Genomic DNA, 26,011 nt, shown 5'->3' on the forward strand with positions numbered 1-26,011 from the left:
CCGAGTATCCGCATTGTTGATGCGAAAACAGCTGCGGGAGGACGGGTGGTGGGCGGAAAATTCAATTTTTGTTTATGCGGATCAATATCAACGCCCGTGCCGACTTTTCTGACGAAATTTGTAATGGTAATTGAGTGCTGGTACTTTATTCAAGATGTGAAGTAACTGCCATGCCTAATAAGTAAGTGATCTGACGCAATAACAAGTTGAAATAAAACAAAGTCCGCAAATTTATGACCAATTTTACCTTCTCACTCAGCGACTTCATTGATATTTTGGGCGTGGATTTTCCAAAATACATATTGCTATTTTTTTAAGAAGTGTAAAACTTTCGTTAATTTTTGAAAATTTGCATTTCAGCATGGAATTACAACTATAGTTTGAACTTTGAACTCGTCAGGCGGTTTTGGTTCCTGCTTTCTGGACACAAAAGAGGAAGAAAAAAATTCATAAAAATGAGCAACAAAGAAACGGCTCGAAATGAGAAGAAAAAAGGAAAATATAACGAAGAGATACCTCAGATGGAGGAAAACAACCACCCTTCAAATCTAAAGTTGAGAACTTATTGGTTACTTGTAGCCTTGAGGTTTTTCCTCACCATCCTGCCTCAGAATGGCTACGTCCAGCCTGATGAGTTTTTTCAATCCGTCGAAATTGTTGCTGGTATGGATTATTATATTTTTTAATTCATTAAAATTTATTATTAAATTAGGTGACATTTTTGAGCTGGATGTGAACCGGGTATGGGAGTTCAACACCTCCTTCCCTCTGAGAAGCATTGCCCTTCCGTTCACGACCATTGGGATACCCTTGGAGATCCTGAAGTGGATTAGTATATTCACAGAAAATTTCTTTGGCGTTAACCTTGTGACTCCGTACATTCTGATGGTCCTTCCAAGACTGGTCATGTGTTGTCTCTCACTCATCTGTGACTTTTGTCTATGGCATATGTGCCATTCTTACGGCCAGAACTACTCGTCCAGGCTGGTAGTGTTTGCCAGTTCTTATTGTGCCCTGATTTTTGGCACTAGGACATTTTCTAACACCTTCGAGATGATCCTCCTCTCGGTGCTACTGAGCCTTGTCTTGGATAGTATGCACCATTCTGATGAGGTGAAATAACTTTTGGCAATCCCTGTCAAAATTTAATTTTAATTATTTTTTAGGTGATTTGGAGAGAGGACCTGATAATTGAAAAATATGAGTCACTAGGCCGACAGCACCCTGTTGAAAGAGCCAAATTGGCGCGCTTAAGAAGCTCTTTGCCTAGCCACACCGTACGCCACTGTGCAACGATTGCATTTGTCACCGTCGCAGGCATTTTCAACCGTCCCACCTTTGTTGGCTTTGCAGCACCAGCCCTCTTTTCCTGGTTACACCGAGGCATGGGATCAAAAGCGGTTGACTGGTCGCATTTTCACTACAGAATCTTCACCTTGTGCTTCTTTGGTGCAATATCTGCCATAATTTTTATAACCGCAGATTCCTTTTACTATGGCTATTTGACGCTCGCTGAGCTTTCAAATTCCAAAATATCTTTGGGCTCAAATTTTGTTGTGACTCCTCTAAATTTTCTTATGTAAGAAATTATTTTTATGCTCAAGACAAAAAGCATGAATACTTTTTTTAAATTTTATTTTAGGTACAATTCCCAAACGTCAAATTTAAAAAACCATGGCCTGCACCCACGATGGCTTCACCTGGTGGTAAACGTACCTTTGATGTTCGGAATGCTAGGCATAGCTGGATACATGGGTGTTGTGAAAATTGGAAGATTCGCGATAATGAGGAAATGGTCCCAGCTTCCAAAAGCCCAGTCAGTTACCTCTCTTATGAACGCCAGCTTTATTGTCCCCTTACTGGCCTTGTCCATTTTCCCTCACCAAGAGCCCCGTTTTTTATTGCCCCTTGTGATACCCCTTACATTTCTGCACGCCCAGTTCATCCTGAATTACCGCAAGTGGCTGAAGAAATCCTGGTATGTGCTCAACGCCCTGGCTGTACTGTTCTTTGGTTTCTTTCACCAAGGGGGAGTGTGGTTTTTGGCCAGCCACCTAAGGGACTCTGGCCTAGCACATCCAAAGCCACTCAATGCGGTACATCTAGTCACTAGCCAAATTTACATTGTACCCAGGTTTGAATAATTTAATAATGTTTTGATAAATATTTTTATATTATGCTACTTTCAGATTTCCAATGCTGGTCCCTAGTCCTGCTAAAGTTTATGTAACTCCCAATGGAAGGCGCTACAAAATAACAAGACGCTTCCATGTTCACGAGACAGGATTGTCTGGCAAGGAAGTTGGTGTTAAAAAGGCTCACAAAGTGTTGCAGCAGTGTAAAAAGGACTGGAAAAACCACCGACTCAAATGTCGTGTATTTTGTGCCTTCCCAGGCACTGTAGATCATAAATTTGAAGGCGCTCTTCGGAAGTACAACATGACCCAAAAGCCACATCGAATAAGATTCTATCCACACCTGAGCACTGAAGCCATGCCTCAATGGAAAAGAGCTGCTAGTGGAAACCTTGTTTCATCATTTACAAAGACTATGGCACAACTGGGACTGATTTTGACTGAAGTAGAGCTTTTGGAACAATAATTGTACTGTCATGTTATATTATATTTGTTGCCCTTAATCTACAATTATTTGCGACTGAATTATCATGGCTTTTTAAATAAAAATATAAGTTAAGTTTATTCAAATAATTTATTATGTTATCCAATGAAATCATGAAAAATAAGACATTATTTTGGTACATGCACACAGAATCACCAATCACAGAAAGTTTTTAATTTCTGGAAGCTAATTCTATTATATTATTTTAATGGCAAAAATCCCTATTGGTCCACATGTTGAGCATTAGGAGTTAAGACTTTTATATGAGACTGCAAAAATACATACATTAATTTTCTGCTGAATAAGGCACAGTGAAATTTGTGTGCTAACATGCTACTGTGGTACGTTTTAAAAGCAAATTAGTTGAAATTGTCATAAGAAGTACACAAAATGTATACTTCATGGAATTTTTTTGTCATGCAAATTAGGCATTCCTATATTTTTGCAAGGCAATGCGAGGTATGTCATTAGCTTTGGTAAAACTAAACAAGTTGCTGCATAGCTGGGTTTAGTAAAACAACTTTTAAGCTTTCATCAAACCATTTTGATTTCTCCATATGTCCACGGCTTCTCTGTTCCAAACTTGGCAATGTGAGCAATATTTTTTGCTTCGTGCAGTGCCTAGAACAATGATTAAAAAATAAATAAAAAATCAATTCAATGAAATGTCTTAAACTTACCGGTGCATCAACATAGCTCTCGCACCCATAGCACCACACAGAGAGGTCAGAGTAGCTCAAAACCAAAGGGTGTGAGTGCTGCTCACTATGCATTTTCATGTGCCCACAAATGTATCTTCCGCACATGACCTGTTATTTAAATTGCATTTAAAATTAAATATAATTACACAGATTTGTTTTTACTTCATAACAAGTCAAGCACACCCAGTTTTCTGCGTGGTTTTCCTTTTCGCATGCGCCACAATTTTGATTGATATCTAAGCCGTTCTCAGGCAGAGGCTCAACTCGGTCCAAATGAGGACAGTCGGAAATTGGTACAACAAGACTAAACTCATCTCCCTGCTAAAATTTCAATCAGTCAGTCAAAGTAAAGTATAAGCCAAGTCTACAGATCTTACAGATTGCAGCTCTCGCAAATAGTCTTCCAGGGTCTGAACTGGAGCCTTATCAGTGGAATCATGCCTAATTGTTTCTCCATCAGGAGAAGATGCTGCGCTAGAAGAAATTCCTTGAGAGGTGCTTGCCTCCGAGATTCCTGGCTTGTCTGAATCAACTGGAGACTGGGTGGAAGACACTCCTGGTGAAATGGACGAGGAAAGACTCAGGCTTGACAATGCCTGATCTAGTTCATCTACATCTGTTTTAGCATCATAGCTAAGAAAATTTGCCTGATTACAATATCAAAAAAAAAAAAAAAATTAAAATTTACCTTCCCATGACAACCTCCCCATCTCGATATGGCAGACAATAATTAAAGAAACCAAGGCAAGACCAGAAGCGACTGTGGGCCAGTTGGGTTTTTCTAATGCTGGAAATTGCACTGGAGCTGGGAGTAGCTCTAGTGGCCGTCATTGGTGCGATTGGGTCTCCTAGCAAAGCTTTGCTGCACATTGTGAATCCATAGGAGATGCTGGTCACATTATATCCCCCTTCGAGAGCCATGACAACTTTTCCTCCAGCTAATCCTTGCAACCATCGAGTCATGAGCCCATACATCTCAGGGCTTACCTTGCAACCTGCAAGTTTAATAAATAACTTTTCTCCTATTACACTTAAAAAAAAATACTTGCCTCCAAGAGGATCATCAATAGCTGCATCAAAACCAGCAGAGATGAGAACAAGCTGCGGATTGAACTGGTAAGAAATTGGAAGCACAACCTGCAAAAATGCAGCTAAGTACTCAGCATCACCCATCCCTTTCTGCAACAGAAGTAACTGATAAGTTAGTCTCGTTATTAAAATAATCTAGCAGTTAAAACCTTGTTCCAAGGCACATTGACGCAATATCCTTCACCCAATCCACTGCCTACATAATCAGCATTAGCTGCCTCAGCTTCTTGTGTAGATATATTTGCTGGAAAGAATGTGCCGTTGTCGTAGCGGTGCATTGACACATACAAGACACGAGGATCTTTCTTGAACATTTCCTGTGTACCGTTGCCATGATGCACATCCCAATCAACAAGCAGAATTCTATGAAATTAAAATAAGCAACAATTGTATTATGTACCTTGTCAAATCTAACCTTTCCAGATTATAGTTGTCCAATGCATGTTGGGCTGCAACGGCGACATTGTTGAAGATACAAAAGCCACATGGCAAAGAAGTGCCTGCGTGGTGGCCTGGCGGGCGGACAATGGCTGCTGCTGCCCTACATTCACCTTGCATCACAGAATCAACAGCCTGAGAGAAGAAATAGATTGAATAAGAATTGAATTTCTTGATCCTTGAAGTCTTGCCTTGACAACACATCCTGCTGCCAATTCAGCACATTTGTAAGTATCTTTGTTGAAGTAGATGGAATTAAATGACTGGGCAAAATCAGCAAGTTCAGGAAATGACTTCTCGCTAGTTCTCCGCATGCTCTCAACATGGCTTTCGGAATGCACTTTGATGAGTTTGTCTCTAGTTATTTTGGCAGGCTTCAAATCGACAGGATAAATTACTTTAAGTATTAAGAAAGCAATTATTTACCTTTAAGATGTGACATCTGTCCAGCAATTCATATTCCTTGTGCCGTTCAAAAATTGCTGAAATTCGCTTGGGACTTTCAACATGGGTGGATTGGCCTTCGTTAGCATGTTGCATCATTGTCTCGCAGTAGATCAATCCAAGTTTATGGGGAGCTGCATTGAGGTTGTAGCCTGCAATTTGTGTTTGATTATGACTTTGCTTAATGCATGTTATCGATACACAAACCAGAGATTAATGAGTCAAGCCTAGCATTGACGGACGACTTGAACTCTTCACTCTGGATGGGATAGCAATCTCTAGTTGCAAAAACCGTTGCTGGGGGCTCATTAGGTCCTTTCCAGATTACTTCGGGAAAGTGGATTTTCATTTCGTTAGCTCTCTCGTCCTTGACTGTTGGGTGGTGCTTAAAAGCATCCCAGAAAGGTCGTAGGCAGTACAGCGTGTTGACAATTGACTCGCATATACTTTCAGATGGGGCTGGAAGGTTACCCAGGGGTTGGCATGGATCACCAAGGAGAGCTCTCAAAGTATGAGCAGCCGACTCTGCAAGTGACCGCAAACAGTAGCCTCCCTATGCATTAGCATGACAATTATTTCTCCGAGTATCAAAAAACACTATAACAACTCACTTCCATCAGAATTGCCAGCTTTCCATTTGCAAGCACAGACAGAAGATTTGTAAGATGGGCATAGAGCGCAGGCGTCAAGTTCATCTCTCCCTACAAAAGTGAAGTTTAAACATTTTTAAGTTTTACAATTCACTTTTATTTCTTTTTAAGCATCCTAGAATTTGGCAAATAATGTACCTTTTCATCGCCTAGGGCTGAGTCGTAACCAGCAGAAACCAAAACAAGATCTGGCACAAACTGAAGGAATGATCTTATAATGAAATTAAAATTGAACACAAAAAATTTATTATTAATTGTATAAAAGATTAAACAAAGCAAATTTAAGCAAGGAGGGATTTCAAATTTAAAAGGTATCAATTTTGAAAGTAAAAAAAAAAATGCCAAAATTCTAGGTGCTTGAATGAATATTCACTCATCGCACCTCTGGACATCCAACTGCAGCGTCATAGCCAGCAGAAACGAGAACTAAATCAGGCTGAAACTGATTTAAAAAAACATAACCAAACATGAAAATATAATAAATTTTAGGTGTGACGTTATGGCAACTTACAAAGCCCCATACTTTGAATCGATAAAAATCCATGCTAAAAATTGAAACATTAAATTTCAAAGTTTGCAAATTTCATTTGAAATTAACTTTTAGCAGCCTAAAATTAATGTATGGTAAGACATTTGAAGTATATTTTAGTCAAACCTGATGTGCCAGTGGAAGCAGCAAGTATTGGAAAATGGCCAAGTAGTCAGCATCACCCATTCCTGTTTTGTTTAATGGAACATTTGCATTGCAGCCGGCTCCAGAGCCAGCACCGACAAAGTTGAAATCGGATTCTTTCAGGTTTGGCCAAAACTCCCCATTCTCAAAACGGTGGACTGAGAAATAAAGGACTCTATGGTCATTGAAGAACTGCTGCTGGGTGGCCTGGCCATGGTGTACGTCCCAGTCAACAATCAGGATCCGCTTTGCCCAACCATTGTCCAAAGCTTTTCGAGCAGCAACGGCAACGTTGTTGAAGAAGCAGTAGCCGCAGAATGCATCCTCCATTGCATGATGACCAGGTGGTCTAAACATAAAATTCAGATTAACAAAAATGTTACTATTTAGATTTAATTTTAACTTCACCTAATTAAAGCCATGCCATTCTGCGCCTCCCCTTTGCAAATAGTTTCAACTAGTTTTGTAGCCGAGCCAGCAGCAAGAAATGCCATTTCATAGGTGACCTGAGCAAATAAAATATTATTTTTAGTTTTAAGATCGAAAAGAAAAATTCAAATAATTACTGGATGGATATAAACTGCATCGTATTTTGAAGATATTTCCTCCAGTTCATCCCAGTTTTTGCTTTTGTCGGTTGACTTTAAAAGATTAATAAGTTTTTCAGTGTGTATGGCAAGGACATCTTCATGTGTTGCAGAGTAAGGTTCCAATGAGAGGCATCTATCAACTAATGCCAGTTCTTTGCATCTAAAACAAATGGTTTAAAACTATTAAGGACTGTTAAGGACAATTACTTCAGATAACTGACCTCTCAACAGTTTGTGTCAGACGTTCTGGACACTCAGGATAGCCCTTATCCCAAAAGCAAAAATGCTCTGCCATCCTGGGTTCAGTTATCATAGCTGTAGGGCCTTGAACTACATTTTTTGCATCTTCAGCCTAAAAAGTATTTAAATTAAAAAATAATATAAAGGATCGTTGTGTAAATTTAATTTTAATTCATAATAATAATTTTTAATTATATTAACTCATAATTATTTGTAATGTAATTCATTATGAATTATACATACAACTTGGAAGGGATTGAGGACAAGGGTATCTTTCGGGCTGGTCTTTTTGTGGGCTTGCTTAGCCTGTCGCATTGCTGCAAGAAGAGCAGGTGATTTTCTGTTAGGAGGAGCCCTTACTTTGCTCTTCGAGCTGCCCTTTTTCTGACTTGGCTGATTTTCTTTGTCCATTCCAGCCGCACTTTTACTTTCCTCTGTCACAACCTTATATAACCGAAAGTGTTTTATTAGTGACTGCCTTGTGAGAGATGCTTCCGTGCTCTTTGATGGCCTGCGTGCCGAGCCACTTGATGTAATTATACGTACCATTGTGTTTCGTTCAGGGAATAATAATGCAGCTCGAATGGGGGCGATCAAATTGATAGCAGGATCTCTGATAAGAGGCAAACGTCCTTGATAACGATGGTTTGCCCAATTTGATTTTAGCTGATTTTAGCTCGCCATCAATTGAGCAACAGATGCAGGCGCGCCTTTGTTCTTCTCATATACGCCTTCATGTGACAAATAAGGCAAAAGAGGTCATCAAAGCTGCGTGTGTGTTGCTGTCGCGTAAAATAAAAAGGTAATTCCGCACGAATGTAAACAAAAGCGCGCCCACTGAAGTGTGGCTGAAATAAATCGGCAAAAAGGATTCGCTTGAACAGCCATTTTATTGACCGCGAAAATTTAAATCTCATGCTCGTAGAGAGCATCGTGAAGTTAGCCAGAAATTCTAGCCAGTTGTCGGAAGTTAGCCAGTTGGCTGGAAATTGGCCGCTCGCGTCGTTCGGGCGGAGGTATCGAAAATCGATTTGAAAATTGCATTTAGGGAAACTTTCTTGTCTGTGGTGGGGGTAAGAGGAGAAAAGCGGGAGGGGATAGAAAATGGTAAATCCTCCTTGGGTAAATCATAAATACACCCACACCCTATCACCCTAACAAAAGTAAACATTAACAGACAACTAAAGCACATTTCAATTGTAACAAGTTGTTGGAGCGCTGAAAGTATGCGCATCGATGGTAATTTATGGAATAAGGAATAGAGAAACATTTTTCAGCGCAATAGATATCGAAATTATAAAATTTTCCTTAATGTACCTGCCTCGTACATCACAAAACTAAAAAACATAGAGTGTTAATTATATACTATTTCACGATTTAAATGCTCAAAGAAAGATAAATATGGAAATTTGCGAGATAAAGTATGATATTAGTTCCATAATTGGAAAACAAATATTTATTATGCCACTATGAACCGGCGTAAGTAGCTAATCTTGACTTTGAATCACTAGCTCTCCAATAATGGTGAATGGTTCAGGTTAAAGACAATATTATCTGCAGTGTCGAAAGAGATAGCTTTTTTTTAAATTCAGGCTAGAAGAGGCAAGATAGAGTCTTGGCGGCCCGTGCTATTTTTTTAGTGGCGCAGAAGGCGTCACTCAATTATGGCTATTTTATGATTTTTTTATTTTACCAGCAAGCTCCTAGCTAACTACAATTTCCTTTCTTTCTGGCGTGTTTCTCTAACAATGTAATCAGTTCGATTGATTCGTTTCCAGTCTACAAGGCACTATTGTGGTAAAAGTAGTGCTGGCCACACAGAATGTCGTTTATCTAAGTTGTGCTGTCTGCAGGGATTCCACAACTGCAGCTTTGTCAATTGTGATAGTTAAATACAGGTACATAATATTTTTCACAATTTCCAGAATGTGTGAAGAAGAAAGGCTTCAGGAAAGAAGGTTTTAAGAATACCTTGACTCCGCAAAAAGTTGTTGAAATTGCCATCAGTCAAACATCAGCAACAAACGCCGCAAGCTTACTTTCAGAAGGGAAAAAAGAAGGTTCACCAATTGCTTCCATTGCAATCTGGTTAGAAGATGTCAAGATAAAGACGTCAAGCAACAAAGCAAGGAACATCGCCTATAGATACATCCAGAAAAACTTGGTTAGCATCGATCAGGAGTTTCAAAGAATCCGGGAGCAGGCAGAACAAGCTGATGAAGGGAATGAAATGGAAGATGATGATTCTGATCATCATGAATTAAGTGTATATGAAGAAAAACAGGATGAACTTGAACCGGAAGATTTGAATGCAGTGGAAGCGAAGCCTCAAGAGAAAAATTTGGAATTGAATATTTCATCGAGAAGCAGTCCTGTTGCTGCACAGAATTGTGAACAGGAGTCGAATAGTACCAAACATCCTGAACCTCCGGAAGACGTCGAAGTTGCAGGTGATGAAATCCTCCTACCATGCAAATTACCTATCAGAATCCCTCAAAACATGCAAGAGTTTTACCAAATGAAGAAAGAATTTGACTATGCTCTTGAAAAAATCGGGAAGAAATTGAAACCCGATGAATACAAACAAATGGACAAAGGAAAGGTTCGAAATATCGGCCTGAAAGCCATTGATGAGCAATATGATCAAAAGTTTAGGGAAGTAGTGCGCATCACAGATCTTCGTGGAGAACTCACACCAAGAGAGAAGTGTGCTAAAGATTGTACATTCATGTCCTACCTGGTCAGTGTTATCACTTTGAATATTTTTATGATGTCCAAAACTGAAGCAAAGAACAAGCTCGAGATGTATCGTAATGAAGAGGATGACCTCACTTTTGTGTATGAAGTTCTAGAAGAAGGCTTCCATGCCAGAGAGCTGGAGAGTAGGAAAGGTAAAAGATATAAGGATTCTCTGCATAAATGGAAGATGACATTTACCGCTAAATGTGAAATGGAAGCTTTGCAAAATAACAGATCAGCTAATAATATTCGTGAACGTCATAGAGCAACAAATGAAGTATCAAGCGAAGGTGCTAACACTTCCTACAAAGGCAAAAAAATGCGGACTGTCAACTTAATTGAAGATTTCAAATTGGAACAAATAGCTAAATCACAATCAGTCAAACACCAGAATGAGAATACAGAATTTGATATGAATCAGCAAATTCCAGATAATGAGTGTGAACAGCAAGAGTGGGATCTGAACATTGTGAACCCTTGTGAATTCGGCCTTATAATACCCCAAAGCCGGGAAGACTTTAAATTCCAGCAAGAAAGATTCACTCAAGTGCTGCACCTGGTAAAAATTAATTCTTCAAACCAGGAAATGCCAGAGCATCAACAAAAATTGCTGATTGTGAACAACAAATTTGTGGAAAAATTTGCGATTTATGAAGAAGGTCCGGATATCGACATTGCGGGTTGCGGCAAGAGGTGCGTTGATACGTTTCACTTGATCAGTGCATTGAATTTTACAATTTTCAATACTGGAAATTTTGAATACGCTAGACACAAATTTGATCACATGAAGGATGATGATTTCTTCATTTCTGATTTTCTAAAGCCTGGATTTCAGGCAATGGAAGTCATGAAGCGCAATGGGAGTGTTCATGCATTCCGCAAATGGCGAGAAGATTTTGAAGGAAAACCGAATGCCATAAACATTAAAGAAAGATTAGGATGCAAAAATACGTTTGAAGTCAATCAGCGGGATATAGAAATGAAGAATGCGGAACCTGAAAAAACAACTAAGAAACCCACTGAAGAGAGTATCAATAATGAGTACCTTCAGAAAGTACGCCCTAGTAGTTTTACAGATTGCACTCTTCAATTTGGTCAAGTAATTTTCTCCAGCACTGAGTGGACACGTATGCATCATCAAGACACAAAGGATTTGGACAGCAGAATTTACCCTACGATGGCAATTGAAAAGATTGTAAATAAATTTGAAATTGGATGTGTTTTAACTGTGCGTGGAAAACAATACTTCAGAAAAACGAGGTATCTAGATATTTTTTTCTTCTGCAAACACTTCGAATGCCCTTGCAAGTACGTCTTAAGGCTCCTAGATCCTCCAAAACTGCATATGGACGTCAACTTTCATCTTCTTACCAACACAAGAATATTCAATCACGGTGATGAGCCACTAGCAAGACAGTGCAGAGGACTTGCACGCGATAATTTGATGAAATGTTTGGAACATAACTCACCACAGAATGTCGCGATTGCGCGCATCAATGAAGCAAACAAAGTTATTGTCAAAAAAGGATATCTTCAAGGCATTTTTTCTGATGATGTCTACAGGAAAGCCAAAAGTGATCTGACGATCATGAAGTCAAAGTCTCTAGATAAAGACGACTATTTGAGTGTCAAAATGAAGCTAGAAAATGAAATTTTGGATGAAATGAATGGGTCTGGCATGAGGTTTCTACAAAAACTCTCCGTTCCACTTTCCTGCATTATGTACAGCAAAGATCAATTACTGATGTTGAAAGAAAGTGAAGAAAACATGGGCTACTTTGACGCAACAGGCAGTGTCTGCGCAAAAATGGGTGAAAAAACCGTCCTCTACTATGCCCTCGTTTACGATTACAAGAATAAAATTGTGCCAGTTATGGAACTTTTTTCGGAAAACCATGATTATATTTCGATTGGCGAAGCATTGAGGAAGCTGAATTACGATTGGACATACAAGTATAAATTGAAAGGAAGAATATTTTCTAATGTAGTCACGGACTTCAGCTGGGCCATGGTGAAGGCTGTTCTGGGCAGTTTTTCAAATCTGAGTGTACTGCAATACCTTAATTACTGCTACGACATCGATTTGGGAAATAGGGATGTCAATAAATCATTGGTGCATCTTAATCTCTGCTGTGCTCATGTCATGAAGAACGTCTGTGAATTGGGAACAAAGACTGTAAAAAATAAGAAAGGACGCAAGTTTGTGAAGGAAATTTTTGCAAAAATCATCGACACCCGAGGCATGGACGAATGCGTTGATATTTTGAATCACTTTTACCCCATCCTATTGTCCAAAACTGAAAACGACGAGATGAAGAAACACTTAAAAATATTACTTGCATCAGTGTGTGACATCGAACCAAAAGATTTTGAAAGATCTGTTGAGACGATTGCAACAGACACGGAAGATGAAGTCATGGTTATAAAAGAATTGAAGACCCTCTACAGGCAAAGTCCTTACTATCAAGAATTCTCAAATATGCTAGAAGTGTGCAGGAAAAACATTGAAGAAATTTGTGAGGTTGGAGCACAAACAAATATATACTATGCTCCCGAGTTTGCTGAAGAAGTTACAAAACGATATCTTAGCTACTTACCGCTTATTAACGGAAGAACATTGCCTAAAGATGTTCCAAGGGCGAGTAACTCGAGAGTGGAAGGATACAATAAGCTGCGAAAAGTTCAAACCATGGAGGGTCGAAAGAATCTTTCTCTCGATGCAAATGTGGAGATGAGTCGTGAATATGTAAATGCTATGATCTCAAGGCATACCTTCAAGATTAGATCTAAAAATGCTACCAAAAATTTAAAGCAAACCTCCATAAAAAAACGAAAATACCAACCAGAACTTGAAAATGAAGATGAAGAAGATACAACCAAAGAAGAATCTTGGAAGAAGAAGATAAAGGTTAAAGACAAAAGTGACGGTAAGATTGTGAGTCGTTCCTACTTTACCGGTTCTACATTGAAGAAACTAAAGATGGAATATGAGGAAATGGAAACGAATGATGATATCATCACTGAAAAATCTGAAGGCAGCGAATTCTATCTGAAGCAGCTGATGATGGCAATGAATGCGATGAAGATAACTTTGCAATAGGTGAATTGAACAAAGATTTTACCACAAATGAATTTGATGACCTACAGGATGGAAATGCAAGTGAAAATCGTGTTGAAAATAATGAAGAAGAGATTGATAATGACATGGACACCGAATGCATCAGTGATAATTTAAAATCAAAGACGAATAATACCATTGTACCACAGCTGAATAATGCTATGGTACCACTAAGTTATGCTAAAAATGTGGAGAATGGAATTCACGTGGTCGAAATCGAAAACGGAGAAAATACGAGTTTGCACGTCGAGGAACTACAAAGTGGTGGTGATTGTGCCGAAGTAACATCTAGTAATCATCAAAATGATAATGAAAATGAAAATAGCAACGAAGAATCAAACGTGACCTTGAAAAGAAGGTATTCCCTCAGAAAATCCGATGGACTGCACCCAGAACAAAAATTGTTTGCAAACGGCTTGTCAACTGATCCTGACTTTTATAGAAGTAGCAGCCAATTGAAAAAGAATTACACGGTCTGCCTTTTTTCTGAAAAAGAAAATGTGGAACTCACACATCAAGAACGAAAATTGAAAGTGCTGGAAATCAACAAGCTTGATAAAGACGAAAGGAATAAAGTTGCCTGCAGGGAAATTCCATCAACATTGCGTAGATTTACTTTAGGTGACTTTCAAATATTGAGAAATCCGTCTAGAATGGTATACAGTTTCATCATCGATGCATATCTATTAACGTTACTAAAGGAATATGATATCGGAAAGAACTTCTTGGTTGTAAGCATCGAAACAACCATGAAGTTTTTGAATGCTTCACCAAAGTATAACAAGCTGACTAAAGATATGATCTACGCAATTAAAGGTGCACCTACTCTTTATAAGAAGATCTTTTTACCGGTGCTGGAAAGCAAACACTATTTATTGTATGTCATTGACACCGTGAATAAAGAAATCCGAATCTACAATTCTCTTGATAGCTACCTTTCTGAAAAGAGATTAACCGATATTGCGGAGAAACTGAGGAAAAATTTCCTTGAACAATTCAATGTTTTAAAATTGGATTGTGTCACCACTAGCAGTTACAAAATCATAAAAATTGAAAGCACTCAACAACATGATGGAACTAGTTGTGGCCTAGCTGTATGTTACTTTGGTGAGATGGAAATTATTGGAAAGCCAGTGGATTTAAATTATAACCTCTCAAAGTCTCGTCCAAGAATGCTAAGAAAATTCTTGGAAACATCTTTCTCAGTCGCAAATTTGTGCCTTATATGCAATGAGAATGACCATAAGGCAGATAGCAAAAATTGGGTGCAGTGTGACTATTGCTTCAGATGGTACCATACAGATTGTGTTGTGAATAAAATGAAAATAAAATCGAAAACACTGGACGAAGAGGAGTTTCGCTGCCCACTATGTATCCTACATAGGGAAAAAAATTTTAAGAAGAGGAAATCAACAACTGACATTAAAGATAAAGAATAAAATATGATAATGTAATCATTTAAAACATTAATATCAAAATGACAAGTAATTCAAGAATCGATTTGGAACACAAACAAGAGAATATACGAATGTTAGTTTGAATAATTAAACAAGAATTGAAGAGGCTACAAAAAAAAACGAAAAGGAAAAGAATAAGGTCCTACAAGGACCGCCAGACTTGCCTTAGACATATGCCTGTTAATATAACTTGGGCAATGACCAAGATAAGTCTGGCGATTCAAAAATTTCAACATTAAAAATTGCTAATTCTATCATCATCTTATAAATATGTATTGTATTAAACATCGAAGTGATATTCTTATAAAATTTGATCTATGAAATTTTATTTTTGGTAGTTTTCTGCAGGTTAACTCTGATTCAATTTTCATTAACTTCCAATGCTTAGTATTCGAGAAATTCCACTATTAGCTAGATTTGGTAAAAATTTTTAATTTTCCCAACTCATTACTTTTCAAATAAAAAACAAAGTCGCGGCCATCAATGGCTGGCACGTTTTTTTGTTCAAGATGATTCAGGTTACTTCTGATTAAAATTTCATTAACTTCCAATGCATAGTATTCGAGAAATTCCACTTTTAGCATTATTTTTGAAATTTTTTTAATTTTTCCCAACTTATTATTTTTCAAATAAAAAACTAAGTCGCGGCCATCAATGGCTGGCACTTTTTTATGTTCAAGATGATTCAGGTTACCTCTGATTAAAATTTCATTATCTTCCAATGCATAGTATTCGTGCAATTTCACTTTTAGCATTAGTTTTAAAAATATTTTTAATTTTTCCCAACTTATTATTTTTCAAATAAAAAAACTAAGTCGCGGCCATCAATGGCTGGTTTTTTTTTATGTTCAAGATGATTCAGGTTACCTCTGATTAAAATTTCATTAACTTCCAATGCATAGTATTCGTGCAATTCCACTTTTAGCATTAGTTTTAAAAATCTTTTTAATTTTTCCCAACTTATTATTTTTCAAATAAAAAAACTAAGTCGCGGCCATCAATGGCTGGCACTTTTTCTTGCTCAGGATGATTCAGGTTACCTGTGATTAAATTTTCATTATCTTCCAATGCATAGTATTCGTGCAATTCCACTTTTAGCATTAGTTTTAAAAATATTTTTAATTTTTCCCAACTTATTATTTTTCAAATAAAAAAACTAAGTCGCGGCCATCAATGGCTGGCACTTTTTTATGTTCAAGATGATTCCGGTTACCTCTGATTAAAATTTCATTAACTTCCAATGCATAGTATTCGTGCAATTCCACTTTTAGCATTAGTTTTAAAAATATTTTTAATTTTTTTCAACTTATTATTTTTCAAATAAAAAAACTAAGTCGCGGCCATCAATGGCTGGCACTTTTTCATGTTCAGGATGATTCAGGTTACCTCTGATTAAAATTTCATTAACTTCCAATGCATAGTATTCGAGAAATTCCACGTCTAGCTTGATTTTGTAAATTTTTTTTAATTTTTCCCAACTAATTATTTTTCAAATAAAAAAACTAAGTCGCGGCCATCAATGGCTGGCACTTTTTCTTGCTCAAGATGATTCAGGTTACCTCTGATTAAAATTTCATTAACTTCCAATGCATAGTATTCGTGCAATTCCACTTTTAGCATTAGTTTTAAAAATCTTTTTAATTTTTCCCAACTTATTATTTTTCAAATAAAAAAACTAAGTCGCGGCCATCAATGGCTGGCACTTTTTCTTGCTCAGGATGATTCAGGTTACCTGTGATTAAATTTTCATTGACTTTCAATGTATAGTATTCGAGAAATTCCACTTTAAGCTTGATTTTGTAAAATTTTTTTAATTTTTCCCAACTTATTATTTTTCAAATAAAAAACTAAGTCGCGGCCATCAATGGCTGGCACTTTTTTATGTTCAAGATGATTCAGGTTACCTCTGATTAAAATTTCATTATCTTCCAATGCATAGTATTCGTGCAATTCCACTTTTAGCATTAGTTTTAAAAATATTTTTAATTTTTCCCAACTTATTATTTTTCAAATAAAAAAACTAAGTCGCGGCCATCAATGACTGGCACTTTTTTATGTTCAGGATGATTCAGGTTACCTCTGATTAAAATTTCATTAACTTCCAATGCATAGTATTCGTGCAATTCCACTTTTAGCATTATTTTTGAAAATATTTTTTATTTTTCCCAACTTATTATTTTTCAAATAAAAAAACTAAGTCGCGGCCATCAATGGCTGGTTTTTTTTTATGTTCAGGATGATTCAGGTTACCTCTGATTAAAATTTCATTAACTTCCAATGCATAGTATTCGAGAAATTCCACGTCTAGCTTGATTTTGTAAAATGTTTTTAATTTTTCCCAACTAATTATTTTTCAAATAAAAAAACTAAGTCGCGGCCATCAATGGCTGGCACTTTTTCTTGCTCAGGATGATTCAGGTTACCTGTGATTAAATTTTCATTGACTTTCAATGTATAGTATTCGAGAAATTCCACTTTAAGCTTGATTTTGTAAAATATTTTTAATTTTTCCCAACTTATTATTTTTCAAATAAAAAAACTAAGTCGCGGCCATCAATGGCTGGTTTTTTTTATGTTCAAGATGATTCAGGTTACCTCTGATTAAAATTTCATTATCTTCCAATGCATAGTATTCGTGCAATTCCACTTTTAGCATTAGTTTTAAAAATCTTTTTAATTTTTCCCAACTTATTATTTTTCAAATAAAAAAACTAAGTCGCGGCCATCAATGGCTGGCACTTTTTCATGTTCAGGATGATTCAGGTTACCTCTGATTAAAATTTCATTAACTTCCAATGCATAGTATTCGAGAAATTCCACGTCTAGCTTGATTTTGTAAAATGTTTTTAATTTTTCCCAACTAATTATTTTTCAAATAAAAAAACTAAGTCGCGGCCATCAATGGCTGGCACTTTTTCTTGCTCAGGATGATTCAGGTTACCTGTGATTAAAAATTCATTGAATTTCAATTTATAGTATTCGAGAAATTCCACTTTAAGCTTGATTTTGTAAAATTTTTTTAATTTTTCCCAACTTATTATTTTTCAAATAAAAAAACTAAGTCGCGGCCATCAATGGCTGACACTTTTTCTTGCTCAGGATGATTCAGGTTACCTGTGATTAAAATTTCATTATCTTCCAATGCATAGTATTCGTGCAATTTCACTTTTAGCATTAGTTTTAAAAATATTTTTAATTTTTCCCAACTTATTATTTTTCAAATAAAAAAACTAAGTCGCGGCCATCAATGGCTGGTTTTTTTTTATGTTCAAGATGATTCAGGTTACCTCTGATTAAAATTTCATTATCTTCCAATGCATAGTATTCGTGCAATTCCACTTTTAGCATTAGTTTTAAAAATCTTTTTAATTTTTCCCAAGTTATTATTTTTCAAATAAAAAAACTAAGTCGCGGCCATCAATGGCTGGCACTTTTTCATGTTCAGGATGATTCAGGTTACCTCTGATTAAAATTTCATTAACTTCCAATGCATAGTAATTGAGAAATTCCACGTCTAGCTTGATTTTGTAAAATTTTTTTAATTTTTCCCAACTAATTATTTTTCAAATAAAAAAACTAAGTCGCGGCCATCAATGGCTGGCACTTTTTCTTGCTCAGGATGATTCAGGTTACCTGTGATTAAAAATTCATTGAATTTCAATTTATAGTATTCGAGAAATTCCACTTTAAGCTTGATTTTGTAAAATTTTTTTAATTTTTCCCAACTTATTATTTTTCAAATAAAAAAACTAAGTCGCGGCCATCAATGGCTGACACTTTTTCTTGCTCAGGATGATTCAGGTTACCTGTGATTAAATTTTCATTATCTTCCAATGCATAGTATTCGTGCAATTCCACTTTTAGCATTAGTTTTAAAAATATTTTTAATTTTTCCCAACTTATTATTTTTCAAATAAAGAAACTAAGACGCAGTCATCAATGGCTGGCCCTTTTTTATGTTCAAGATGATTCAGGTTACCTCTGATTAAAATTTCATTAACTTCCAATGCATAGTATTCGTGCAATTCCACTTTTAGCATTATTTTTGAAAATATTTTTAATTTTTTTCAACTTATTATTTTTCAAATAAAAAAACTAAGTCGCGGCCATCAATGGCTGGCACTTTTTTATGTTCAAGATGATTCAGGTTACCTCTGATTAAAATTTCATTAACTTCCAATGCATAGTATTCGAGAAATTCCACGTCTAGCTTGATTTTGTAAAATTTTTTAATTTTTCCCAACTAATTATTTTTCAAATAAAAAAACTAAGTCGCGGCCATCAATGGCTGGCACTTTTTCTTGCTCAGGATGATTCAGGTTACCTGTGATTAAAAATTCATTGAATTTCAATTTATAGTATTCGAGAAATTCCACTTTAAGCTTGATTTTGTAAAATTTTTTTAATTTTTCCCAACTTATTATTTTTCAAATAAAAAAACTAAGTCGCGGCCATCAATGGCTGACACTTTTTCTTGCTCAGGATGATTCAGGTTACCTGTGATTAAATTTTCATTATCTTCCAATGCATAGTATTCGTGAAATTCCACTTTTAGCATTAGTTTTAAAAATTTTTTTAATTTTTCCCAACTTATTATTTTTCAAATAAAAAACTAAGTCGCGGCCATCAATGGCTGGCACTTTTTTATGTTCAAGATGATTCAGGTTACCTCTGATTAAAATTTCATTATCTTCCAATGCATAGTATTCGTGCAATTTCACTTTTAGCATTAGTTTTAAAAATATTTTTAATTTTTCCCAACTTATTATTTTTCAAATAAAAAAACTAAGTCGCGGCCATCAATGGCTGGCACTTTTTTATGTTCAAGATGATTCAGGTTACCTCTGATTAAAATTTCATTATCTTCCAATGCATAGTATTCGTGCAATTCCACTTTTAGCATTAGTTTTAAAAATCTTTTTAATTTTTCCCAAGTTATTATTTTTCAAATAAAAAAACTAAGTCGCGGCCATCAATGGCTGGCACTTTTTCATGTTCAGGATGATTCAGGTTATCTCTGATTAAAATTTCATTAACTTCCAATGCATAGTATTCGAGAAATTCCACGTCTAGCTTGATTTTGTAAAATGTTTTTAATTTTTCCCAACTAATTATTTTTCAAATAAAAAAACTAAGTCGCGGCCATCAATGGCTGGCACTTTTTCTTGCTCAGGATGATTCAGGTTACCTGTGATTAAAAATTCATTGAATTTCAATTTATTGTATTCGAGAAATTCCACTTTAAGCTTGATTTTGTAAAATTTTTTTAATTTTTCCCAACTTATTATTTTTCAAATAAAAAAACTAAGTCGCGGCCATCAATGGCTGACACTTTTTCTTGCTCAGGATGATTCAGGTTACCTGTGATTAAATTTTCATTATCTTCCAATGCATAGTATTCGTGCAATTCCACTTTTAGCATTAGTTTTAAAAATATTTTTAATTTTTCCCAACTTATTATTTTTCGAATAAAAAAACTAAGACGCAGTCATCAATGGCTGGCCCTTTTTTATGTTCAAGATGATTCAGGTTACCTCTGATTAAAATTTCATTAACTTCCAATGCATAGTATTCGTGCAATTCCACTTTTAGCATTAGTTTTAAAAATATTTTTAATTTTTCCCAACTTATTATTTTTCAAATAAAAAAACTAAGACGCAGTCATCAATGGCTGGCCCTTTTTTATGTTCAAGATGATTCAGGTTACCTCTGATTAAAATTTCATTAACTTCCAATGCATAGTATTCGTGCAATTCCACTTTTAGCATTATTTTTGAAAATATTTTTAATTTTTTTCAACTTATTATTTTTCAAATAAAAAAACTAAGTCGCGGCCATCAATGGCTGGCACTTTTTTATGTTCAAGATGATTCAGGTTACCTCTGATTAAAATTTCATTAACTTCCAATGCATAGTATTCGAGAAATTCCACGTCTAGCTTGATTTTGTAAAATTTTTTTAATTTTTCCCAACTAATTATTTTTCAAATAAAAAAACTAAGTTTCGGCCATCAATGGCTGGCACTTTTTCTTGCTCAGGATGATTCAGGTTACCTGTGATTAAATTTTCATTGACTTTCAATGTATAGTATTCGAGAAATTCCACTTTAAGCTTGATTTTGTAAAATTTTTTTAATTTTTCCCAACTTATTATTTTTCAAATAAAAAACTAAGTCGCGGCCATCAATGGCTGGCACTTTTTTATGTTCAAGATGATTCAGGTTACCTCTGATTAAAATTTCATTATCTTCCAATGCATAGTATTCGTGCAATTTCACTTTTAGCATTAGTTTTAAAAATATTTTTAATTTTTCCCAACTTATTATTTTTCAAATAAAAAAACTAAGTTGCGGCCATCAATGGCTGGTTTTTTTTTATGTTCAGGATGATTCAGGTTACCTCTGATTAAAATTTCATTATCTTCCAATGCATAGTATTCGTGCAATTCCACTTTTAGCATTAGTTTTAAAAATCTTTTTAATTTTTCCCAACTTATTATTTTTCAAATAAAAAAACTAAGTCGCGGCCATCAATGGCTGGCACTTTTTCATGTTCAGGATGATTCAGGTTACCTCTGATTAAAATTTCATTAACTTCCAATGCATAGTATTCGAGAAATTCCACGTTTAGCTTGATTTTGTAAAATTTTTTTAATTTTTCCCAACTAATTATTTTTCAAATAAAAAACTAAGTCGCGGCCATCAATGGCTGGCACTTTTTTATGTTCAAGATGATTCAGGTTACCTCTGATTAAAATTTCATTATCTTCCAATGCATAGTATTCGTGCAATTCCACTTTTAGCATTATTTTTGAAATTTTTTTAATTTTTTTATATTATTATTTTTCGAATAAAAAAACTAAGTCGCGGCCATCAATGGCTGGCACGTTTTTATGTTCAAGATGATTCAGGTTACCTCTGATCAAAATTTCATTAACTTCCAATGGATAGTATTCGTGCAATTCCACTTTTTGCATTATATTTGAAAATATTTTTAATTTTTCCCAACTTATTATTTTTCAAATAAAAATACTAAGTCGCGGCCATCAATGGCTGGCCCTTTTTTATGTTCAGGGTGATGAAGGTTAACTTTGATTAAAATTACATTTACTGCCAATCCTTTGTTTTTGTGCAACGCCACCCTGAGTAAAATTTATTGCCTTTTTACCATTTTTTCAAACTTTTAATTATTTTTTTCTTAAAAAACTGTGATGCGGCCATCGATGGCTGGCAGATTTTTACATTCAGGCATGCAGGATGATAAGGGCTAACTTTTATTAAAATTACATTAACAGCATTAACTTCCAATGCATAGTTTTTGTGCAATGCCGCTCCGAGTAAAATTTATTGCCTTTTTTCCAAATTTTCAAACTTTCAATTATTTTTTTCGTTAAAAACTATGATGCGGCCATCGATGGCTGGCATTTTTTCTTCTTCAGGGTGATGAAGGTTAACTTTGATTAAAATTTCTCTAAGTTGCAATGCATGGTTTTATCGCATTTTTTACTAAGTTTTATAGTTTCAATATTTTTAATTTCGTGAAAATAAAGTTGCAGCCATCGATGGTTGCTTATTTTACATATTTTGATTTTCCCTTAATTTTTAATTGATATTTTTTCAAAATTCGCAAAACAAAAATTGGCATTTGTTTATTAGGCTTAGGGATTTTGCATTATTTTTACCCATGCGTCCCTCGGTGTGATTAATTTTCGTTGTGTTTACTTTTAAATATAATTTTCATTGTATTTACTTTGAAATATAATTTTCGTTGTATTTAGTTTTAAATATAATTTTCGTTGTATTTACTTTGAAATATAATTTTTTTAAGACCATTGCAACTGTTTTTCATATTAGCTTCTCAAATTCTTTCCTCCGTGCACTTTTAGAACACTGCGATTTATTGCTGCGACTTGGTGTATGAGAAGAATATTAGAAGGTCAACTGTAAAAAGTTGCGATAAATACTCACCTCCCCTATGCTCCCCACTTTAAAAAATCGGGAATCGATATTCGATACATCCGCCCAAATGACGCGAGTGGCCAATTTCCAGCCAACTGGCTAACTTCCGGCGACTGGCTAGGATTTCTGGCTAACTTCACGATGCTCTCGTAGAGGTCCTTTTGCATTTTTAAAATGGCGTTCAGATTCAGAACTTTCTCTTTGTTCATCGTTTTGTTGTTTGTTTACATTTATGCATTGAAAAACAGCGTAAAATTTTGACACAAACGAAAACTGTTATTTTGTATCTTATAATTTTCACCTTTGTCTTCGTACGAATGTGAAATGATTGGACAATCACATGGACAAGCAACTTTTTACAGCGATTAAATACCAAAATATTCTGTATGTACTTATGAATATTATGTACATACATACATGTATATTAATATGTAATAGGTCGTTTATTTGACGTAAACTTGTGTGTATTTTTATATATTCAAATTTAAAAATTTTTACGTTTCAGTTTGGCAACAAAATTGTTGGAGCAGGACGATGCAAATCCAAACCATGTGGATTTTAATATTGGAATCGCTCCAATCCACCTAGCTGTTGGTTTAAGCCATCCAAAAGTTACGGAAATTCTTAAAATAATTTTAAAGTTTGGGGGAGACCCAAATTGCAGGTATATTTTAAACGATTTTTTATTATCACCATAATTTTTTAAATTTATAATTTTGTTTAAACTATCTCTAGAGCTGCTGATGGAACTACTCCAGTTCACGTAGCTGCTGCGTGGGGCAAGTGTGATGTCTTGGAGGTGTTAATTTGTAACGGCGGTGATGCGACGTTGACTGATAATGATGGGCTGACTGCTCTTGATTATGCCCAAAAAGAAGGAAACAAAGAAGTCATTGAAATTCTTAGGAAGTCTTTTTATTTAGAGGAACAAAACAATCACGATCTCAGCCTTGAACAATCAGAGCCTAAATTTACAATTAAATTAGGTGTGTATTTAATTATTTTTTTTTTTGTAATGTTTCAATTAAAATATTTAGATAAATATCTCGTTCCTAAATTTTAGAGAGGATTGGAGTTGAAGATTTAAATATTCAGGCAAATACATGTTTTGATGCTGAAAACATGGTAAATCGATAATAAAAATGAAGTATATTTTGTATGTACTGTAATTTATTTCTTTTTTGCAGTGTCTCGGTTTAGAGAGTTTAAATATAAATGAAGGTCGTAGCTCATGCACAAGCGATAAAGATGAAAAAAGTCGGATAAAGAAGGAAGTGGTGGAGTGGTGCCATAAGTATTGCGGCTTTCAAAAGTCTGATGAGGATGATAAAAGTGCACCAGATTCTGCCTGTGACGAATTCTTTTCGTGTGGAAGTCTAAGTGCTGGTCAAAGTACAATTGTGTCAGAAGTCTACAAATATTGTGATGAGTCTAAAGGAGTGACTCTGTTTGAGAAGAGGATTTTGCCAATGAACGCGTAATTTTTCCACTTGCTGTTAAGTGTTAATGTTTGGCTGACTGTGTTTCATTTTAGAGAAATGGGGCTGAAATGTTGCAAAAAAAAATCTCAAAGCTCCAGTGATGAAGAAGAAGGTGAGAAAGTCTATCTTTATTACGTGCTCTACTTTTAACTAAATTTCAAAATTTTCTCTTTTTAGTCTTACAACGCTCATGCAGTAGCCTGCCGTCCTTGCATTCTGAATTAGGCTATAGCACGGACTCATTACGGAATGAACTGATTGAGCGTGGCTTTACACCAGGCCCTATTACAAAGTCCACAAAAGTTGTTTATCTCCATAGACTAGCCAGACTAAAAAAAGGCCAACAACAAGAAACTTCAGCACAACCTCAAGAAATAATAAGTACGAGTTAGCTAATAATATCATAAAATTCACTTCAATTTAATTTTTTATTTATTTTTTATTTTTAGAGTTCAGCCGAGAACTTGAAAAAACACTTCAAGATATTTCTAATTTCAATCAGATGCCAGCCGTGGAGCTCGAGCAGATTATGGTGGAAGAATTCAATGCGTCCATATTGAAAGGACGCAAGTGGCGTGGTGGAAACAGCAAGAATTCTTTTACATACCTTCTTCTTGACCCAAGGATTTCCGACAATCTTCCACTGCGATCTTCATCCTTGGAACTATGCGAAGTTTGGAAAGCTTTTGTAAGCTCTATTTTCTACGTTGGAAAAGGCAAAAGATCTCGCCCTTACTCGCACCTTTACGAAGCTGTTGACGTTTGGTCTGGAAAGAAAGTTAAAGATGGTCCAAAAATTGAGCGCATTTTGGACATTTGGAACAGCGGCGCAGGAGTTGTCTGTTTGCATGTATTTCAAAGTGTGATAGCTGTTGAAGCTTTCACAAGAGAAGCTGCGATGATAGAAGCTCTAGGTTTGAACAATCTGTGTAATTTAAAAGCAGGCGAATATTATGGAAAGGTGTCAACAAAGTCTTCGAACGTTAGGTGTAATTTTGGGGTTTATTTATTGCAGAATGCCATGAAGATCCTCCTTCACGAAGGAGAGCGCCAATTGTTTCCCAATGATATAAGCTAGTCACTTTATTTGCTTTATTTTTATACTCTATATGTCTATATTCATTGCAGTAATTTTATACAACTATTTATTTTTAATATTAAGCTACAAGTTGCTACATCGTGAGCATAAATGCATATACTTGTAAATATTTAATAACCGTGTGCCTTTGTCATTGCCTTTTTATAAAAATTCTGAATTTTCTTATGAGGACAATGTTTAATTTAAATGGACAAAAAGAACCCAATAAAAATAAACAAAATTAATATGGCTGGGCAGCTATGGGGGATAATTAACATACTAAATTACTTATCATAATTAGCTTATTGAATTGCTATATCATAGCATTCAATAAGCTAATAACTTGTAAAATGGCTGATATCATAATGTGAATAATTCACCCATTGTCTTTATCAGAGGCATTTAAAAAATCTAACATTTATTCTTTTCTTAATGATTTTTTTTTTAAGAATATAATGAACGATCGGTTTTGATAAATAAATTTAAGTTTTTTTATAATGAAAATGTATACATTGAAACATTAATTGCCTAGAATGAATGCGATATTCAACTAGCTAAATTAAAGCAAGTCGATAGTCAATCAAAATGATAATTTTAAATTTAAGCATTAGAGGGATTTAACGTAATTTTAAATTTTTTTGTCTACCGTTTCCTTCAGTGGACTCTTGCAGAAAGAAAGCTATTTTTTTTAATATTAGTATAAAGTATAATTTACATTGGAAGTTTTCTAATTTGGA

At 35.2% G+C, this 26,011-nt stretch overlaps 3 protein-coding genes across 7 annotated transcripts; 2 read left to right on the forward strand and 1 right to left on the reverse strand.

The window, feature by feature from the left end:
* The first annotated feature begins 31 nt into the window (after positions 1–31).
* On the forward strand, positions 32–2,699 carry LOC132201335 (GPI mannosyltransferase 4). The gene is made up of 6 exons (XM_059627430.1): positions 32–181; positions 361–663; positions 713–1,113; positions 1,167–1,579; positions 1,643–2,134; positions 2,190–2,699. The coding sequence occupies exons 2-6, from the start codon at positions 456–458 to the stop codon at positions 2,599–2,601; spliced, it is 1,926 nt and encodes a 641-aa protein (XP_059483413.1). The 5' UTR covers positions 32–181; positions 361–455; the 3' UTR covers positions 2,602–2,699.
* Positions 2,691–8,286, reverse strand: LOC132201333 (histone deacetylase 6). 3 transcript variants are annotated; one of them, XM_059627426.1, is made up of 19 exons: positions 7,991–8,286; positions 7,688–7,888; positions 7,426–7,556; positions 7,181–7,364; positions 7,023–7,120; positions 6,597–6,963; positions 6,080–6,139; positions 5,903–5,992; positions 5,499–5,844; positions 5,274–5,443; positions 5,039–5,221; positions 4,825–4,982; positions 4,559–4,772; positions 4,370–4,499; positions 4,009–4,315; positions 3,698–3,953; positions 3,483–3,641; positions 3,300–3,428; positions 2,691–3,240 (listed from the first exon to the last, which is right to left on the reverse strand). In XM_059627426.1, the coding sequence occupies exons 1-19, from the start codon at positions 7,991–7,993 to the stop codon at positions 3,154–3,156; spliced, it is 3,273 nt and encodes a 1,090-aa protein (XP_059483409.1). In that variant the 5' UTR covers positions 7,994–8,286; the 3' UTR covers positions 2,691–3,153. The 3 variants fall into 3 exon arrangements, with proteins under 3 accessions (XP_059483409.1, XP_059483410.1, XP_059483408.1); XM_059627427.1 differs by lacking the exon at positions 6,080–6,139 and adding an exon at positions 6,324–6,383 and having other exon boundaries at positions 3,483–3,638; XM_059627425.1 differs by lacking the exon at positions 6,080–6,139 and adding an exon at positions 6,324–6,383.
* LOC132201336 (ankyrin repeat and LEM domain-containing protein 1-like) lies at positions 8,092–25,466 on the forward strand. 3 transcript variants are annotated; one of them, XM_059627432.1, is made up of 8 exons: positions 8,092–8,246; positions 23,221–23,379; positions 23,451–23,701; positions 23,779–23,840; positions 23,903–24,192; positions 24,250–24,308; positions 24,374–24,577; positions 24,646–25,466. In XM_059627432.1, the coding sequence occupies exons 1-8, from the start codon at positions 8,143–8,145 to the stop codon at positions 25,272–25,274; spliced, it is 1,758 nt and encodes a 585-aa protein (XP_059483415.1). In that variant the 5' UTR covers positions 8,092–8,142; the 3' UTR covers positions 25,275–25,466. The 3 variants fall into 3 exon arrangements, with proteins under 3 accessions (XP_059483415.1, XP_059483416.1, XP_059483417.1); XM_059627433.1 differs by lacking the exon at positions 8,092–8,246 and adding an exon at positions 22,889–23,120; XM_059627434.1 differs by lacking the exon at positions 8,092–8,246 and adding an exon at positions 22,889–23,099.
* The last annotated feature ends 545 nt before the right edge of the window (positions 25,467–26,011 follow it).

The sequence above is a fragment of the Neocloeon triangulifer genome, unplaced genomic scaffold, assembly GCF_031216515.1.
Source record: "Neocloeon triangulifer isolate White Clay Creek 2 clone unplaced genomic scaffold, ASM3121651v1 ptg000014l, whole genome shotgun sequence".
In the NCBI taxonomy this organism is placed as follows: domain Eukaryota; kingdom Metazoa; phylum Arthropoda; class Insecta; order Ephemeroptera; family Baetidae; genus Neocloeon; species Neocloeon triangulifer.